A 20,793-nucleotide genomic window follows, 5' to 3' on the forward strand; every position below is an offset into this window, starting at 1 on the left:
TAATATCATTAACCTCCTGGGGTTACTGATCAACTTTCTGAAGTTTAATGAGATATAAACTCGCAATTCTGAGGGGAAAAATGTCGCAATTACTTTTTTTTAAATGTTTTTTTATTATTATTTATTCCGTGGCGCACGAGATTCCACACAGACCATTTGTTAAACATTAAAATATTTAGTTTTTTAGAGCTGCAGGAAGAGTACTTATAAAGTGTCATACATTTGTGGATTAATGTGTGTAGGCTACAAATCTTGCTGAATTGCCCGGTTTTCATTCCTTAACGTCAGTTTGTGTCACGCGTTGTATTTTCCATTGAAAAAGTCCTGAGTGAGATGTGCAAACTTGGCAACATTTCCTCTCTATCACATGATCGTGTTCCTCTGTGCTGCAGGAAGAGTTACTGCAACTTACAAACATATGATTCTGGTAAGTGTTTTACTAACTAAATACGACAACCTCTTTGTGTCCTAACTATATGTCGTTTCATATTATTATTTCCGGTGTCCTCGCAATTTTCTAGTCACGGGTTCTATAAAACAATTTTTATTCAGAGCATTGTAAGCAAGTGTGTAGCTATATTTAATAGCTTACTGAGAGCAACTCGACGCGAATAACGGCCCTTAATAATCCGTCGTGTTGTGTTATAACAAACTCTCCAGCTGCTGACAGAAGGCACTGCTGGATATCAGTGAGGTGTAGTTTGCTGCAACTGCACTTCCGCCCTGTTCTAACCTTAATAGGGGCTAAAGTCTGAAGGCGGCACCGCCTCATCGATTTACCTGATAGTTTCTCTCAGGCACAGGTGAAGCCATGAAGCTCATCATACTCAATGACTATGACCAGGTCAGCGAATGGACTGCCAAATACATCAGGAACAGGATAAGGAAGTTTAATCCAGGACCTGACCGATTCTTCACTCTAGGTCTTCCAACAGGTAGAGTTGTAAAATAAGTCACTTTGTATATTGCACATTCAATTGAAATGCAGACCTATTCTGATTGTGTCTGTATTGCAGGAAGCACTCCGCTTGGATGCTACAAGAAACTGATCGAGTTTCACAAGAAGGGAGAAATATCGTTTCAGTATGTGAAAACGTTTAATATGGATGAATACGTAGGTATGTGACCGTTCGTTTATGCTTGAGGGATCAAGGGTTGAACCGCCTGTCATATACTGTATTTAGTTAACACTGAACTAAGTACAAATGGTTGTTTTCTTTTACAGGACTTCCTAGAGACCATCCTGAAAGTTACCATTCATTCATGTGGAATAACTTCTTCAAGCATATCGACATCCGAGCAGAGAACACTCACATCCTGGACGGAAACGCAGCCAATCTAGAGAGGGAATGTCAGGACTTTGAAGCCAAAATCAAAGCTGCTGGAGGAATCGAACTTTTTGTTGGCGGTAAGACAGTAGATTGAGCTTTGACCTGTGAATGGCACCATTAAACACCGCTGCCTTGTATTCACGTTCCAGGTATTGGACCTGACGGTCACATCGCGTTCAATGAGCCTGGTTCCAGTCTTGTGTCCCGAACGCGTGTTAAGACCTTGGCTATGGACACGATTCTGGCTAACGCGCGTTTCTTTGATGGCGATCTCTCTAAAGTGCCCACCATGGCCCTCACGGTTGGTGTTGGCACAGTGATGGACGCTCGAGAGGTACAAATATTCATATTTCAGAATCTTTATGTGCTTTTCCTAATGCACGTTAAATACGTCTATAAATGTCAGCCACTCCTGCTGCTGCTATAAAATGGCTCATCTTTATTGCCAAAATTACATAATTCTGGCTTTGAACATTTATTGTAAGCTAGTTATATACAGTGTACAGCTTGCAAAAACAATTGCATACTATCTTCTGCCATTTTTAAGATATGCATTATTAATAAACTATCACAATATGCAAAATTAATAAAAACGAGCAACTTGTGTTTGTTTTGGAAAGCACACACTATTATAAGCCTTTATGCCAGAAATAGCAACAGATTCAACAGCATCACCAAGGACAAGAATTTCAGTTGTGGGCTGATCTGAAACAGTAATAACTTGATTACCGTATATGACATTTTTAGGTCATGATCCTTATTACTGGCTCGCATAAAGCGTTTGCCCTCTATAAAGCCATAGAGGAGGGAGTGAATCACATGTGGACTGTGTCAGCGTTCCAGCAACACCCGCAGACTGTGTTTGTGTGTGATGAAGATGCCACACATGAGCTCAAGGTCAAAACAGTCAAGTATTTCAAAGGTAACAAAGAAAAGATCTCGTTCTCTCTCTGCTGAGGGAATAAAGTGAATGCATGAAAATTGTGTATGCAAGAAAATTACATAATCCATTTGCTAATGTTTTAGGCATGATGCATGTGCACAACAAGATGGTGGAAGAGCCATGACGTGAAGATTGGAGACGCAGCAGATGTGTGGTTGTGTATTTGCCTCAAATTGTGCTCCTTTGTCTGTTTTTATTTTATTAAATATCTCATACACATGATATATTGAATTAAAATGTGTTTATATCATTCGACTGGTAATCCTTATTCCTTAAATATGAACAAATAAACCACTTATGAATAAATACAAATTTAATTTATTTAATAGGCCTCAAATATAGAGTGTGGACTAATGATTTGTTACACTAAGCAAGTTTATTTTAGTTTAAGTTTTACAACCCCAAATCCAGAAAAGTTGGGACATTTTGTAAAATTTGTGATTTGTTTATTCTCTTTAATCTTCATTTAACTGGCAAAAGTTTTCACTGACCAACTTTAGTGTATTTTGTAAATATAATATTTTTTTTTTTTTTGATGGCTGCAGTATTCTGGTAAATGCTTTTATTTTTATTTTTTTTTATTTTATTAGTAAGTATTAGTAACTTGAACAGTCAAATTCACACAAAAATTATGTCAACATGTCCATCTTGGTGAGTATCCTAGCAGACAGTCGTTTATGTCTTAAAGGGGACATACCATGAAAATCTTGTGCTATAATCGTGTCCCGGAGCATCTACCAACCCAGAAAATGTGAAAAGTGACAACCCAGTAAATTTGTTTTGGTAAGCCTTTCTCTGCAAGCATGTCAAATCATAAGCAGATCAGATTCCGTTCCCGTCTGACATAGGAAGGGGATATTATAATATTACCGCCCCTTAATCTACAAATTTCCACCCACGCTGCCGCCATTTGGTTTTCGCAAGACAACAATGTAACCATTTCTAACGCAATGGCAAAAGTTCGAGCAAGCATAAAACTGTTCTGTCGTTGGCTGCACAGTTGAGCACAAAACACTGTTTGACCAAAAAAATGTAACAGCTGTCTTATAAAGACCTCAGTGAACTTGTGTAATGGCGGTACATGCAAGTCAATGAGATTAATCAATGTAACTCCACAACTAGACATAAATGTATCCAAGGGCGTAGATTTGGTTTGAACATTGGGGGGGTTGAAGTTTGGGTCTGCATATTTTTCATGTGATCATGGTATAAATATTGGGGGGGGTTGTAATGCATAGATTTAAATATTGGGGGGGTTATCTCCCCCCCAACCCCCCCACAAACTACGCCCCTGGATGTATCCACTAACCATTCAGAAACGTCCAGGTGCAGTCTAAAAGTTGCAACCTCTTCCTGAGTCTCTCCATAAGGCTGCACTCTGCTACTGTTATTTCTGAAATTTGACTGAAGTTTGCGTGTTTTGTCACTGAAGCTCGTGTGAAAGATCGTCGTCTTCTGAATGGAGGCGGGGAGCAACAGCTCATTTGCATTTAAAGGGACATACAAAAAACGGTGCGTTTTTGCTCACACCCAAAAAGGGGCAACTTTGACAAGCTATAATAAATGATCTGGAGGTATTTTGAGCTGAAATTTCACAGACACATTCTGAGGACACCATAGAAATATATTACATCTTGTGAAAAGGGACATATATCACCTTTAAGTGAATGTAAACAGTAGAGAAAGACAAAGCATGAACAGTATCAGCTTATTGAATCATTGAGTCTTAAAGTGAGAACATTTTATTTAATGTTGATCAAACAACAAAATATAAGGAAATACTCACTGCTCTTGACTGAATCGCCTTTTGTAACTTTAATAAGGATTAATCTTTAATTTATGCAGTGATATATGCAATGATATTTTACATTTGATTACTTTATTCAATTTCTGTAACTTAAAGCTGCAGTCCGTAGTTTTTCCTCTTTGTCGCCATCTCTATTCATAATGTGTGGCTTTCAGTCGCCGCACCGGTGTGGATACTGTCATTCGGAATCACAGATTCTACTTTTTGGAGGGGGAGGGGGGGGGGGGGGGGAGCATTGCAGTAAATTGCGCTGATTAAATCTAACGATCGCTTAATCATATCACGTCAAACCGTGCAAATTATACTTTGTTCTCAAATTGTTAATGTAAACAACATCAGGATTGCATGACTACATTTAATGTGTATTAGGGCTACCAGTAGTTCAGTTTCCATTTCTGTGAAGTCTTAATTTCTAATTGTCATACCAACAAATTAATGTTCCTTAGAACTGGTTCTCTTTGAAATACAAACACACGTATCTGTAATCAGATGCATATTTAAAACTGGAATATAATCTAATTTTTACCTTTCAAAAGCCCTTCCGATATTATCCTTGTTTTGTTTTCGCATGGGCCCGGTTGCTGTCTCTTTTTTTCTGTAGCCACTCCGAAGTCTTAAGTCTTTTGCATTTTACAACGGGTGAATCTCCAGTTGTCTCTGGTGATTGTCGTTTGAACCTTTCTGGATCCGCCATCAAATTGAAAAGTTTAATTATATCAAGTGCTGTGAGAAAAGGCTCTAAATCTCCACCTCCAACATCCTCACATGCAATATAGCCTACTAGCCGAGACTCCTTCTTTATGTGCACAGATGTGACGTAATGACGCAAAGACATGCTCGAATTTCCCACGGAAATCCACCAGTACCACTGGAATTAAAAACATTATTACAAGCTTACCGCTTTGAATCGAGCTAAGGCAAGCAGTTTTGAACACTGGCTGGTTGGTTATGTACTTGCTCAAAAATTTCTTTTTGGATAATTTTTAACTCAAATAAGTTACGGACTGCACCTTTAAAACTACTGTTAGACCTGCCTGAAAAAGTAATATTAGTTTTAGTAATTTTTAGTACTTATTAAATTTCATATTGCTACACTTGATAATTTTCATATGAGTTTTATCAGCTATTTATATTGTAGTCTATTGCAAAAAAATTAACTGAGCAAAAATAACAGTGATTCACAATGGTTGGGAAATCAGATGCACCCTCCAGAGACAAATATTAGAGGACACAAAAGATTACACTTGTAGAAACAGAGTGTTTATTACCGTTTGGCACTGACTATGGCAGACAACAACAGGCTCAACTATCTGTGTTGTATTTAGGAATAATCTTATTGTTTCCCTTTAGCCATTCTAAAGACAAGAGCGTACAAAAGTTCAAAGGTGTAGCTTTAGTTCAGCAGTTTGGCAAACTCACTTTTGGAAACTCTTTTAATTGGTTATATAACAATAATCTTTGCACTGAAATAAATACACCCATGGCATGGACTGTGTTCAAAACATAGTGAGCTGCCTACTTAGGCAGCCGAGATGAGTCTGCTCGAAGCGCGTCTATGACTGAATGCTGTCTAGGTAGGCAGCAGACCAGGTTTTGAGACAGAGACAGGAGAGGCTGACACGAAACCCGACTGAGCATGAGCAGTCGCCATTGTTTGGGCTATAGATTAGCCTAGTGCTGTCTATCTGGATTCATACGAACATATTCAAATTAAGGAACAGTAAAATTTTGATATTAAGTAAAAGGTACGTTAAACTAGTAATCTTTGCTACTGTATGACTGATTAAGTCAACAGATCGACGCAGAAGAATGACAGCTCAGAGGAGTGGATATCAGCAGGTAATACATGATCAGCATAATTTGTTTGGTTTTTAGAGCGAGTTTTTTTCTTCTGTAACCTAGCTTGATGGTTTTATGGACGTATATCGAGTCGAATCGGTTGTGATAATAATTTCGCAGACTCTGAACTGTAATCTTTTCCGAAGAGAGATGGTAATCCCAGTTCGACTAACGTTAATTAGCTGGTTAGCCGCTCCTTCAGCGGCCTTCGTTTACACAAACAACAAACCGGAAAACGAGGAAATTTAGATGATTAAGAATAGAATATTCATACAATATAGCCTGTACTTTATCGCGAATTATCGATCTTTAAAGTTTTCATTCTGATCAAGTGTTATAGCGAGCAGCTAACGTTATATTTAATTTCATGTTACAATAGTGTTAAAGTTCATGACAAACAAAAGACCGAGGTGACCCTATTTATTAAATCTAAATCATTTGGTGACATTTTTCATATTTTACCTATTTTTATATTATATTATATTATATTATATTATATTATATTATATGACTCGTATAATTTAAAAGTATTACGTATAATATTACATTTTAAAATATAATATGAGAGACTTAACACCTGGACTACAAAAGCATACAAAACTAGAGGAAAAATATTTGTACAAACAGCTGGTGAGATAACCTTTGTAGAAAAAATGTCCATGTAAATATAAATACATGTAAATATATAAAATATGTATTTTTTTTCAGATAGACAATGTAATATCATAATCTTTTGATATAATTTTATAAAAACTAAAAAATTGAATTATATATATATTTGTACTGTCAATCGTTTTAAAAAAATAACTAATCACACATTTTTCTGTAATTAATCGCACCTAGCATTAAAGTTTTTAATACATTTTTATGTTGTAATAATTTCACATAAACTCCAAATTAATGTAGAAACAACATAAAGACAATAGCCTACAGGGCTCTAGACTAACATTTGACAGCGGTTAGCACCAGTGCCACCAAGTTCTACAGATGGTGGCGCCAGCACCTGATTTAGTAGCGCTGGGGGGGGGGGGGATTTTTAATCATAAAGTTAATTTAAAGCTGCAGTCCATAACTTTTTTTTTGTGTGTTCGAAATTGTCTAAGCGAGTAATTTCACGTCTTTATTTAAAATAAAAGTGTTTGTTTGCCACGAAGTGTTAGTTTTCCTACGTCTTTAAGCTTTTAGTTTTACAAGTAATCAATTAAAAATAACACTAAAATTGGATAATATTTAGAGCTTTGAAGTGTTGGAAAAAGTGTGAAGCACTTGAAAGCCCTTGTAACGTGCATGATTTTCAGTCTCAAAAGGTTGTACGAACCCTGAGATGAATAAAAACGTTTGACTATTTCTGCCACAATACCATGGTTACAATTAGCATTGCTACATTAAATCCATGGTTAGAGTTGTCAAAAAGTACCAACTTCGGTACCAAGTCGGTACTGAAATTTTAAAATTGTGACGCGTTGAGTGGAATCGTAAACGCCTCTAATTCTCCATTGTGTTCACGCTCTCATTTGATATGTCTGTGATTGGCTACATTGATCAGTGCACGGGAGCGTTTGAAAGCACACGGAATTGTTTAAAACTATTTAAAAAAAACGGGAGATGGAGTGCTTGAGACCACAAGCAGCTTAAATTTGAGTACCGACTTGGTAACGAATACCCATGGTGAATATTAGTGATTTGTGGATTGAAAAGTCTTCTATAACTTGTTCATGCACAATGTTTCTCCTGGTTTCCACATCAGCGCTGTTTGATTATCATTAATGACAGACAGCAGCGGGTTTTTAGGCTGCTGTCACTTTAAGACCTGAATCGCATGTCAAATTTGGCTGAAAAATTACCCCCAAAAGACACTTAAGTCATTATTGTGTTAAACCTTTACGGAAAATTTGCTTTAGTAAGAAATATTTTATTTGGTTCAACAGAATTCCTACAGGTTTAAAACGACATGAGGGTGAGTAAATGTAAATAAACAGAATTTTCATTTTTGGGTGAACTATTCCCAAAATATGAAATAGTTTTTTTAATGAAGTGATACTCTAAATGAGAAACTAAAACTACCAGTAGGTGGCGGTAAATGAGTAATGAGGTGCATTCACACGCCATGATGAAATTACCTTAATTTCGAGGTTTCAACTTGTGAAAAGCGTTCACATCCTTGTAGAGCTCGTAATTACAGCTTCTAAGATGGAACTTTCTGAGAGCTCTTACTTGTAAAACCTGACTGCTGCAGATTCATTTAGGCATTGAGCGTGTTGCCATAGAAACACATAATTCGCAATCCGAGGATGTGTACTGCTCCGAATAGAGAATCACGTGTCATTCATTCATTCATTCGATTTGTCCAAACGGCTGATTCATTCAGGAATGTAGTAAATGGGCCATTGAATTATTGGTTCACCTGATTAATTGGTTCAAAACACGGATTCATTTAGAAACGAGACACTGCTGTGTGTTGCTCGGAGACGCACAACAGTTCTGCTGTGGCTTTACAGGTAATATTTTTGAATGAAATATAAATAACCCAATATTAACTTATTTATTGACCTCTTGTGTAAAATCAATATCACATTTGGAATCGTGCTATTCCAAAAACGGCACTCGTTTGATATTGCTTAACTAGGCTATATCAAATGATTTAAATATGAGATGAAAAAAACATACAGAGGCATTTTTGCCCTGGTATCTTGAATTATAGGGCCATTCTAACAGCATTCTATAGGCTACATCACGCAGTGAGTTTTTGCCCTGCATCACGGTTGTCACCAATCAACTTTATGAATTATGTAGGTCTGGGGTGGGTGCGTTAAATCATTTTGTTTGCATTCTTTTTCCATAACTAATTAATTAAATTAACACATTAAATCCACAGCCCAAATATATATATATAATTTCATTTTTAATATTATTGTTTGCTTGGTATTAAACTGCTACATTCGTATTATATTAAAATGAATGTTGATATAATATAATATCCTTTCCAAACATCACCAGCTTTTTTTTCATTTGTTCTGTAGTTGAATAATGAGGAGGAGTCAGGGGAGGTGGCTCAACCGGCCGCTGATGCACCTCCACCGTACAGCAGCATTGCAGCCAGTAACGCAGGTAACAGAAGTGTGTAAATGTAGCCACTGCCTGTCCTGACGGGCCAGAAATAACTCGTGTGTCGTTATTCATAACCTTCTTACTGTGTCTGATTCATTTGTTTCTTGTAGCTTTTTTTGAGTACAAAGAGGATGACGTGTTCCCTAAACCCCCCTCATACAATGTTGCCACATCACTCCCATCATACGATGAGGCCGAGAGGAGCAAAGCAGAGTCCACTGTTCCTCTAGTCACTGACCGGGTGAGGGTTTGTGATTATTTTAGGGGTAATTACAGGTTTTAAAAAAACACACTTTTGACACATCTTTACTTGTACATCCACTACAGGATGAGGACTTCATTGCCAGGGAGAGCTTTGACGATACGGATCAACTGCGGGTTGGCAATGATGGGATATTCATGCTTACGTTTTTCAGTAAGAGTGCACAATACTCACTGTAGATGAGCACATTAGACCGCTCTAGACACGTTGATGCATCCGCCATCTTGGTCTTGGAACGGTCAACATTTCATATGCTGGTGTCGCTCATCAGTTTTTTACGATGCCACAACATTGCACAGCCTCTGGTTGTATTGCATGTTTTTAAAGTATGGTAAATTGCGTGTTAACTAATTTCCTTGTCTTTCGTCTGCTGAAGTCTATTGCCGATATAGATATTCATAATGCGTATAACTACACAAAGGGCTGCCAACTCTCACGCATTCGACACTTTTCACACGCTCTCTCCCTACACATTCATTTTCTCACGCAAAGAAAAATCGCCAAGCAAAGAGGACACTGACAGACAAGACAGAGCTGGTTAATTATGATATTAAATAAATTATCAGCTCTCAATTCTGTCAATTTTATTACGAAATTTAAACAATAAATATAGTTTTGGCGCTTGTAAATGTGACGTGACAGATCGCTGTAGCGCCTCAGTTGAAGCGGCACGTGAACCGATCGTCTCTTACTCTTTACTACTAGTTAATAGTAAATAAGCACGAATAGGTGTGTTGAAAGATACAGTACAACTTACCGAAATGTTTATGCCTCGGAAAGAGATCAATAAAACAGCTTACACTTAAAGGTATAATGGAGGATTTTTTACTTCCGGGTGGATCACCTATACTATTGGTCCTCCTAATTGTCAATCATTCTGGTGAATCAATCAAACTTATTCAAAAAGTGGAGAGGGCGGGTCTTATCTAAAATTCGGAAAGATCCTCCACTATACCTTTAACGTTACATTTACCTCAGGAAAGCCATTTAATGACCATAGCACATTAGTTGGCTAGAAAAAATAGCTATAGAGAGGAGTATTTTGCAAAATATGTGCACAATATTAAAACATGTAGAGCAGGAGCGCTTCCCGGATTCACTTATCCTAGTAGAGGTGCTCTTTGGAAAGGGTAGAGTAGATTTTATAACAAAGAAAAACTCCAAGGCACTCTCCTGGAATGTTAAAAATGCCATTTTTAACATTCCAGGAGAGTGCCTTGGAGTTTTTCTTTGTTATAATATGTGCACAATATATTTAGTATATTTTTACTTGTATCATTAAAATATTATAACATTGTTATTATTTTAAAAAACATATTTTCTTGAGAAAAATTAACATGTATCTACTGTACCTAATATTTATCCAAAATAATCGATATTGAATCAAGATTGGAATCAAATCACAAGAATTGAAGTGGATTGAAATAGTGAAAAGTTGGCAGCCCTACACAGCACAGAACTCGCTCTTCTACTATGAATTAAATTGACATCCGAGTTTAAATATGCATGGCTCCTCATTGATTATTTACAGACGCCCTCATGAGAAACAATTATCGTCCGAATAGGACTGAGATACACTTTGATAGTGTGAAATGGATGAATAATTGGACTAATTTGGACACAGAAGTGCAGCAGATACATTAATAGCTGTTCATTTCTTTGCCCCATCAGTGGCATTCCTCTTCAACTGGATTGGCTTCTTCCTGTCCTTCTGTCTGACCACGTCTGCAGCCGGGCGCTATGGAGCCATCTCTGGGTTTGGACTGTCCCTGGTCAAATGGGTCCTGATTGTCAGGGTATGACAGGATACTATTGGCCGGTTTCACAGACAAGATGTAAACTAGTCCCAGACTAAAATGCATGTTTGAGCTGTTTTAACTGAAAGCAACTTGCATGTCAGTGCCATTGTTTTGCCACAAGGTGCACACCAGTAATGTTTTGTGTTTTCTAATACATGTTTATAAAATTGAACTAAGGCCTAATCCTGGCTTAATCTAAGCCCTGTCTGTGAAACCAGGCCTATATCATATAAATCTTACATATTCATTACATCATAATGGTGACACTTTACAATAAGGTCTCATTTGTTAACATTAGTTACTAACAATGAGCAATGGTTTTTTTAATTGCGTTTATTATGTATTTTATATTGTGTTAATGTTAGTGAATAAAAATGTTCATGTTAGTGCACAGCGCATTAACTGTTAATAAGAGGCGTGACATTTCTGAAACGCGCTCAAAGTGGTTGACCAATCGCAACACACTGGTCCAGCCAACCAATCAGAGCACATAGAGTTCAGATCTAAACCAGGGGTGCGAAGCTCAGAGTTTAGTCCCAACCCTGCTCCAACACACATACCTGTAGTTTCCAAATAAGCCTGAAGGACTTTGTTTCATTGGGGTTAAGCGCAGTAAAACAGGTCGCATCGCTTCCAGTATTTGTATGTGCTTTGTTAAATATAGAGCTGTTTTACTCAAGATACCTTCAAAGGAGCGAGAAAAGATGAGCAAAACATGCTCAAATGTTTTTTATTTTTCTTCTTCTCACTAACATTTAGATATCAAATATAATGCCAACAGTAAATCGAACTAGCTAGGTTAGCTGCTTATCTTAATAATCCATAGATATCGCCGTCAGTTTGTACTGCTGTTAACACTTTCTCAGACGATCAGACCAGTGTTCCTGTTTATTCATGTGACGTTTAGCATTAAGCCTGTAAGCCTGTCACCCTCCAGGAACTGAGTTTCCACCCCTGAACTAACTATAATGTTAACAAATGGATCCTTATTGTAAAGTGTTACCATCATAACAAATCGTGGCAGTGGATTAATATTTAAAGCTGTTTGTTTGTTGTATTAGTGTTTTTAGTGCAATGTAACAGAGGATGAGCACTCAACCTTTTCTCTCTGTGATTAAACAGTTCTCTACCTACTTCCCTGGATATTTTGATGGCCAGTACTGGCTGTGGTGGGTTTTCCTGGTTGTAGGTGAGTGTATATTTGCACATTAGTGTATATAAATGAATATAAAATTGAATGCATCCTTACAACTAACATGTTATTTTGAATACACCCAGGATTCCTGCTGTTCTTCCGGGGATTTGTTAACTACTCCAGAGTTCGCAACATGGCAGATCATTCCATGTCCACCCTTCCTCGAACCCGCGTTCTTTTTATCTATTAGGTAAATCATAAGAAACTATTTACTGGCTTTAGATGGGTTTATGTGTAAGCATTGCATTAGGGGGAAACAAATTAAAAGACAACCTTTCTGTGATCTAAATGATTGTGGATATGATATTAACATGAAGATGAAGTATCTTCTCTTTCTGATTTTTGAGAATAGATTAAAAATCTCAGGATAATTGCGAAATGAACAAAACGGCAAAGTCAGAGAGCCACCCACAGCTTTTTTTGAATCTTCAGAACAAAGAAGAGTATATCTGCTTCAGACGCCCCTGCGTTTCTCAGTTGTTTGCGCAGTGCAACTAATTACATTGGCATTTTTTACTAAAGGATTCAACCGTTTATCAGTGCTTATTTAAAGTGTAGACGTACAGTATGCATTCATTATGGAGTTTGAACTTGCTTACATTTGCATGTATTTGGCATTTCAAGTTCCAATTAGCAGTCATGCCATCAGAGAATCTGTTTTTGTCAAATTCCCAGTCACTGTTTGTTTCTGTGGGTTTTCTTTTAATTAGGGGTGGGGGGGGGGGGGATTGTAATTTTACTTTGTGAGTAAATCTAGTATCTGAACTTTCTTTTGTGAACTAGAAAAAGAGTATGTATATACAGTATACGAGAAGAGTGATATTAAACGTTATAAAGATGCACTTTTAAGATGTAAACAGAACAACATGGAGGAACTGCCAGGTCCTTGTAAAGCCAAGAGCATATTAGGGCAAAGTTTATTCGAGATTATGTAAGCCCGTTTCAAATTACTGTCAAAGAAGGACCAAAATACTCATTAAATAAAAGCTAAGCCTAGATTCATAGCAGTTCGATATAAACGGCAAACTGATTCAGCATTCAAGCACACCTGATTATGTAATGCGCTTAATCAATCAGTGATCTGGTGTGAATAATAGAATGTTTTATGATGCCAAATGTAGCAGTAGATGATTCATTGATCTTTGTTTTCATTGAAGACTTCAGTATGAGATAGTGCTTCACAATATGTTGTTTGTGATTTGTATGTTTTACACCTGTCAAGTAACTTTTAATAAATGTAACATCTATGGCAACGCAGATCACGTGGTGCATTTGTCAGTTATGTACACTATCACTATCTGTACACTAAGTCTCTTATGCTCAACAAGACTGCATTTATTTGATCAAAAATACAGTAAAAACAGTAATATTGTGGAATGTTATTACATTTTAAAAGAACTGTTATCTATGGAAACTGGTTTCCGCCATGGGATAAATACCTCAATTCTAAGGGGAGAAAAAATGTTCTCGTAATTGGGGGTTTATAACTTGCAATTCTGTCTGTCTTGCAATTATTGGAGATAAGTTTGCAATTGCGAGGGGAAAAAAATTAAAGAATTTAAAAAAGGGATAGTCGCAGTTACTTTTTTTATTCCTTGGTGGAAACAAGCTTCCATAGTTTTCCATTTTAATATATTTTAAATATATAATTTATTCGAGTGATGCAAAGCTGAATTTTCAGCATCATTAATACAGTCTTCAGTGTCACATGATCCTTCAGAAATCATTCAATATACATTTTTCAGGATTTTTTTTGAAGAATAGAGAGTTCAAAAGAACATTTATTTGAAATAGATACCTTTTGTAAATGTTATTACTGTGTCATTTGATCAATTGAATGCATCCTATCTGAATATAAGTATTAATTTCCTTTCTTTTTTTATCTAACTGGCTTTTGAACATTGTTATTTCTCACATACTGTTTAAACACTATCATTTTTACATCCTCAGTTGAAGATGAATTGGATAGTTTTACATACATATATTAATATAATAAATCAATTAAATATAAATCTATTATGTGTGTTAGTTAAGATCAACTATAAGCCGTTGGGTGTCACTGTAAAAAATATCAATAAGTTATGACATGTTTTTACATTGCTTTAACTCATTAAAATAAGTTAAGCAACTTTTTATTAGTCATGCAAGATTTAACTTTTTTTTAAAAGTCAGTTTAATGCAATTTAAGTTGAAAAGACTTAAATTTTGAAGCACAATCAACTTGGATGTTTAAGGCAGCAACTTTTTACGGTATTGTATCTATTTGTAGTGATGTTCACCATTCATTAATTAACAGTTATAACTACATAAATAAATATATATATCCATGACTCGGCACAGCTCACAGATTTATTGTGTTTAACATGATCCAGAAGTTCAATGACACAGCACTATAATCGTGCTATTACTGTGTTGTTCGAAAAAAGAAAAAAAATAACAAATGCGATCAGACACGTGTATATATGAATAAGAAAAAACATGAAATGGCAAAATTGAGATTGTTCTAACTAAAGAATCACTTCACAAATACAAAATAAAAATAAGTTACTATTACAGTAGTTTTATGTTGTTTTTTTGTCAGTGCATATTTGTGAATTTTAACATGTTTGCATCCAAGAGTTAGTAAACTTCTTATGCTGCTTTCACGCCATGTCATAATTACCGTAATTTTTGAGCGAACAACACATGACCACGTCATCAGACTGGGAATTATACGTTTCAACCTTTTACAGTCTATGGTTTCAACACTATCAACAGCTAAATACATCTGCAGCGGTCACGGTACAAGTAGGAGCTCTCAGAAAACTCTCATTTTACAAGCTGTAATTACGAGGAAGCGAACACTTTTTACAAATGGAAATCTCGTAATTACGGTAATTTCGACACGGCGTGAACGCACCTTTTCTGCCATAGCGAGTTAGAAGCGTTTTATGTGTTTATGTGATTACATTATCAGGTTTCAGGCCTCAGTCCTTTGCCTGGGCCACCTGTCGTGGGAGAAAGAAAATAGCTTTCTGCCCAATGTGTGTCCTTGGGCCACGTTTCATTTTTCCATTCTTTTTTATTCCGACATACCAGTTTTCACCATGCTTTTGAGACTGATATGTGTTGTAGTGGTTTTCCTCCATCCTCTCCAAGAAAAAACTTTCATCCGTTACTAATGACTGCAGAGACAGAAAAACACAATAATAGTCGTGCAAATGCTGATGCATCTCTTTGTATCAGAAAGGTTTCTTTATACTTACTGAAGCGTACAGCTTGCCATCTTCATTCATAGAGAGGTAAAGTCCTGCCTCTGTTCCTTCAATGACCACCACTCCTGGACTTGTTGCTTTTATGCGCAGTATGCCTTTAAAACCACACACACAGAAACATGTGGGAGGATTATTAAAAGGCAGATTCCAGAACAGTGGCCCACATACTGTATAAGCATCCCGTGATACAAGGAACAGAAGATCAAGGACAAATGTTTTCGAGGATGAAGTCAGATGATTAACAGGACTAGAATCTCCTTTTTTTTTTTTTTTTAGATTACAGGTTTATGTACATGGATTAACCTGTGTAAAATAGAGATGTCTTTTTAACATACATGAACCACTGAAATGTGGCATTATTTATAGTATACAGTATGCCTCTCATTTAGAGGACACACTCATACTCCCATATTTTTATTCAATAATATATTTTTTATTTATTATTTTGTGTTATGAGGGAATTTAAAGTAATGTTATATAGCGTAATAAAATGTAATTTTGTGTCAAAAACATGGAAATAATTAGTTTTATCAGGTCAACCAAAAATGACGTTTCTGTTATTAATTACTCACCCTCATGTCGATCCAAACCCGTAAGACCTTCGTTCATCTTCAGAACACAGATTAAGATATTTTTTTATGAAATCCAAGCTTTCAGCAATTTAATTACCATTTTCAAGGCCCAGAAAGGTAGGAAAGACATCGATAAAAAAAATCCATTTGACTACAGTGGTTCAACCTTAATTTTATGAAGCGACGAGAATACTTTTTGTGCGCAAACCCAAATAACTACTTTATTCAACAGTTACTTAGACACAGTGCAGTGCTTCAAGGTTCAATGGCAGAACGCTGGTTCATTATTGGCCAACACATGCGGTCAAGACCTGTCTGGAACTACTTTAGCCATGCCATATTATACTATTTAAAAAGTTCATTATTTTGTTTATTGGTTGTAATAGAATAGATTAACATGCTTTAATGTTCAAAAACATTATTTTTCACATAGCCTACTTTACATAATTGCAGCTCCTCTATTCCCAGTCTGTCTGAATGAAACGCTGATTTGATTTCTACAAAGCCCCTCCTTCTGAAAAACTCAGAGTGCTCTGATTGGCCAGCTGACCCTGTGCGGTAATTGTGATTGGCCAAAAAAACACCTCAAGCGTGTGTCGGAAATGTTTTTGAAAAAAAAGCATTTGTAAACACACAGTTAATAATACCGTTCGTTGTCATTCTGTTGTATCAGTTCGAGTCATATTCTGAAAATGCGGACGATCAAGCCTATCGATCGGAACCAACATTGGAGGCACGACTTGAGCAGAATGTTTTACTGTGGTAAGTACAGTTAGTCTTTAAGCCTGCATTGTACCAAAGACTATAGAATTACACATAAAGGGACTTTGGTTGTACTAAGCTGTCCTCTGTAAAATGCGCTGTGCACAAACGTCTGGGTTACTACTCAGGGAGCTTTATTAAGTAAGGGTTAATGCCCGACGAGGTGTCCATTGTCAGGTATTAATCATAGACTGTAAAAAATAGGTATTAATGGACGACGCGGAGGCAACCAATGGACACCTCGAAGGGCATTAACCGCTTATACCATGGTCACTTGCCAAATAACACATTTTTAAAACATTAGTTTATATTATAATTAGTTTTACAATCTAAAGTTTTTACAAACAATAACTTGGTTTTCCTGGTTACGCCTGACGGTTTATTTAGCAATTAACCGATCCGGAGATATTTATAGTCTGCTCAGCTCATAGAACCCTTCAGTTTACTGCCTGTTGCTATGGTTACTCACAGCTGATGTAGCCAGCGCATTTATTTATTAATTTCGAACGGTAAACAGTCTCACCAGAACTCCTTTACTAGGTGTCCTCTATCACTTTTTAATGGACACCCTGCAGCCAATCAGAATCGAGTATTCACCCAGACCATGGTATAAGTAAGGGATAATGCCCGACGAGGTGTCCATTAACAGAAATTATACCATGGTCTGGGTGAATACACGATTCTGATTGGCTGCAGGGTGTCCATTAAAAAGTGACCATGGGATAATGTAAGGGATAATGCCCGACGAGGTGTCCATAACAGAAATGAATGGACGACGCGGAGGCGTGAACCATCCGACGCGAAGCGGATTTCTGTTATTTCTTCTTTTCTGTTCGAAGGGCACCTCGAAGGGCATTATCCCGCTTATACCATGGTCACTTACGAAAGAAAGAAATATTTAATCAATTAATAATACTTTAATGTGTTTTAGAGTAAAAATCGTGAGGGTTTTTATTTATTAAGTCGAGCGCACTATTTAATATCTCCCGTATACAGGCGTTGCCAAGCAACGTGGCCACAGCGACCTGACCGCAGCAGTTGATCAGTGAGTTTGAGCCAGCGCAATCATTTAGAACTGTCATCAGGCAAATTGACGGGACGCCTTTCCTAGGCGGTACATTAGGTACATTATCACTTTTTAACTTACACCCTCCAGCCAATCAGAATTGAGTATTCACCCAGACCATGGTATAATAAATATTAGCCTCTGATTCCTAAAGTCATCCGGTTTTGCAAGGTCAAAGCAATCAACGTTGCATTCACATACAAACACACAGCGTCTCCACGACAACACTGCAATTACCTGAAGGTGTGTAACACTGTGATGTGGACGTTTGAGGAAACACTTGTGTGTAACACTGTGACGTGGACGTTTGAGGAAACAATACCTGGACTTCAATCGAGCGTTTGGGCAGGTCTGGATCAGTGTTACTTTTAGATAGAATAAATCCATGTTTGGGAGACTATGAGCTTTGTAACTTTGCAGATCTTGTACAAACAAATATTACACACTAAAGAAAAAAGAAAACATTCAAAAGCACCAAATGACCCATTTAAGGACCATTTAACCTATATAAGTTAATACGTTCTGTTATTTTTAAAAAGGAAAAAAAAAAAATCTGGACAAAGCACAATAACAATATTGTCTAAAAGTAGCATGTTTAAATGAAATTAGCTGTCTGTTCATTCTTAATTAGGCATTATTAACATACTATGAATGTGTGTTTCCTACTTTATTATTCTTTTCTGTACTTTATTATTATCATTCAGATGGGAATCTGATAGCGAATCCATCAGCACACACTGCGGCTCTTGTTTAGCACCCATAAAACTGTTGTTTACCTGCAGAGAAACACGTTATCATAACGCTATTATAATGCCGCTGTGTGAAAGAGTCATGGCACGGACATGCAGCATTACTCACTGTAGACGTTTTCCTCTCGAGCTCCAGCCACTGTCCCGTCCGCCAGGATCTGAAGGTGATATCCTCCATTCATACAGTACAGCCGCGCGAGCTTCTTATAGTCGGGCGGGTTGAATTTCACTGCAATATCGGCCTCGGTCATGCCTACTATTTAATGATCTATTCTGAGCTCGGCCCTGTTTGAAAACAGAAAATGACCGTGACTCAAACCTGGCGAGTTGCTTGCTTGCAGCTTTTCAGGGCAGCTGGCTCGGAACGTGCATACGATGGTCGAAAATGCTGTCTAGATAGGCAGCTCAGCAGGTTTGAGACACGGTTAATAATGCTGAAGCTGCAGGGGACGAGGAACGGTTTGTATTCATTAACCGGGACTTAAGATTTGCCTTGGCTGTTTCACATATCATTATGAAATCCCAGGGGGAAAAACACACACACACACACAAATTCACAATATATAGTGGTTTATTTTTAGTAATGAATATTAAGTTAGGGTTACTCCATTTAACCTCCATTTTCTTTTTAAAATGGCTTACTGCATGCTGGTTACACTATCATTTTCTACCACTAACATTTTATTTGACATTTTACACGTTATGTGTATTTACTGTAGTAATAGGAGTAAATTATGCATAATTGCCTGTTATTAACCCTAAACCAAATTCTGTTAACCTTATAGTAAAGTCTCAAGGGGAATAGTACTAATTCAAGTAGTACATTGTGATGGAGATGGATGTGCAACCTGTTTAAATTCAAAACAGTAGATGTTATCAGCTCTTTTATTTTAGGCATTTGGGCCATGCCATTGCAACTTTGATCTTTTTAACTATGTCTAGATTTAAATATGAAAAGCTGAAAGATTTTTGAATAGTGGATTATTTAGAATTCTAAAAAATAAATAAGGATGTAACTATATCGCATCATCACCATATATCGCAATACACAAATGCAACAATATGCATTGTGGATAGCAGTGTTGGGGAAGAGACTTTTAAAAAATAATGTTACAATATTATGTTACTCCCTAAAAAAGTAACTAAATGCGTTATTTAGTTACTTTTTATGGAAAGTAATGCGTTTACTTTTGCATTAGCCTACTTTTTCCTTATTGGGGCTGGGCTTGTTTGTTTGTTTTGTAATATATATATAGGCTATATATATATATATATATATATATAAACAAACTATAAAACCTATATTTTTGACAAATGTAAAGGCCCTTTCACACAAAAAAATTAAACGAATAAGCCTCAGACTGATGGAAATGCAAATTCACTCCTGTACAGTAGAGGGCGCAGCTCAAATAAACCTTATAGCTGTGCTGCCATTTTGGATCGCAGAAGAATAGGACACAGGAGAAGAAAGTTCAGAAGTTCTATTTAAGGGGTCATATAATGCCATTTTTGTACAAGCTAATATGATTCTTTAGGGTCTAAATTAAAAGTTTGTAATATACTTTAATTAAAAATTCTCATTAGTATTGTAAGAAAACACTCATTTTACCTGGTCAAAAACAGCTCTGTTTTCAGCACGCCGTTTAAGTGCATGGGTCTTTAAATGATAATGAGCTTTGCTCACCCCGCCCCTCTGTTCTGTGCATACACCGTTTGTAACATAATAACACAATAACCATAACGCGTTGTTCATTATAAACGTGGGATTATGAATTATATTGAGAACGTCGTATATAGAAAACATGCCGTAATGTACCCTGAGTGTAAACAGCCGCATTCGTCGTGAAGTGTGCAGCAAGCTATTTGCAAAGATTAATATAAATATTAATATAAAGGTTAATAAAACGTTGCACTCACTTCTTCTGGAGGTGCAGCAGGAACACGAATAGTTGGTACCGATCCTTTTTTCAGGAGCAGCTTCTTAGCAAAACCAGCTTTACATTGACCTCGTTTATAAAGCAGTCTGGTGTGTGATATGATTCGCGCAAACATGAAAGCATTGACGTTGATCGTGGGGAATATTCCCTTCGAAAACAAAACTCAGCC

The 20,793-nt window shown here is 36.7% G+C and overlaps 3 protein-coding genes across 5 annotated transcripts; 2 read left to right on the forward strand and 1 right to left on the reverse strand.

Moving 5' to 3' along the window:
* The first annotated feature begins 216 nt into the window (after positions 1 to 216).
* Positions 217 to 2,602, forward strand: gnpda1 (glucosamine-6-phosphate deaminase 1). Of its 2 annotated transcripts, none has more exons than XM_079893225.1 (7): positions 217 to 427; positions 798 to 935; positions 1,017 to 1,118; positions 1,226 to 1,408; positions 1,481 to 1,665; positions 2,079 to 2,253; positions 2,358 to 2,602. In XM_079893225.1, exons 1-7 carry the CDS (start codon positions 334 to 336, stop codon positions 2,396 to 2,398), a joined length of 918 nt encoding a protein of 305 aa, XP_079749351.1. In that variant the 5' UTR covers positions 217 to 333; the 3' UTR covers positions 2,399 to 2,602. The 2 variants fall into 2 exon arrangements, with proteins under 2 accessions (XP_079749351.1, XP_079749352.1); XM_079893226.1 differs by having other exon boundaries at positions 365 to 403; positions 797 to 935.
* Positions 2,603 to 4,746: 2,144 nt separating this feature from the next.
* fgf1a (fibroblast growth factor 1a) lies at positions 4,747 to 19,148 on the reverse strand. 2 transcript variants are annotated; one of them, XM_079893371.1, is made up of 4 exons: positions 18,797 to 19,148; positions 15,530 to 15,633; positions 15,360 to 15,448; positions 4,747 to 4,762 (listed from the first exon to the last, which is right to left on the reverse strand). In XM_079893371.1, coding segments are annotated over exons 1-4 (336 nt in total). In that variant the 5' UTR covers positions 18,939 to 19,148; the 3' UTR covers positions 4,747 to 4,761. The 2 variants fall into 2 exon arrangements, with proteins under 2 accessions (XP_079749497.1, XP_079749496.1); XM_079893370.1 differs by lacking the exon at positions 4,747 to 4,762 and having other exon boundaries at positions 14,369 to 15,448.
* On the forward strand, positions 5,682 to 13,383 carry ndfip1 (Nedd4 family interacting protein 1). The gene is made up of 7 exons (XM_079891938.1): positions 5,682 to 5,920; positions 8,941 to 9,028; positions 9,139 to 9,269; positions 9,356 to 9,443; positions 10,962 to 11,086; positions 12,212 to 12,278; positions 12,368 to 13,383. Exons 1-7 carry the CDS (start codon positions 5,891 to 5,893, stop codon positions 12,472 to 12,474), a joined length of 636 nt encoding a protein of 211 aa, XP_079748064.1. The 5' UTR covers positions 5,682 to 5,890; the 3' UTR covers positions 12,475 to 13,383.
* Positions 19,149 to 20,793: the final 1,645 nt, after the last annotated feature.

Source organism: Squalius cephalus (assembly GCF_949319135.1).
Source record: "Squalius cephalus genome assembly, chromosome: 14".
Taxonomy (NCBI): domain Eukaryota; kingdom Metazoa; phylum Chordata; class Actinopteri; order Cypriniformes; family Leuciscidae; genus Squalius; species Squalius cephalus.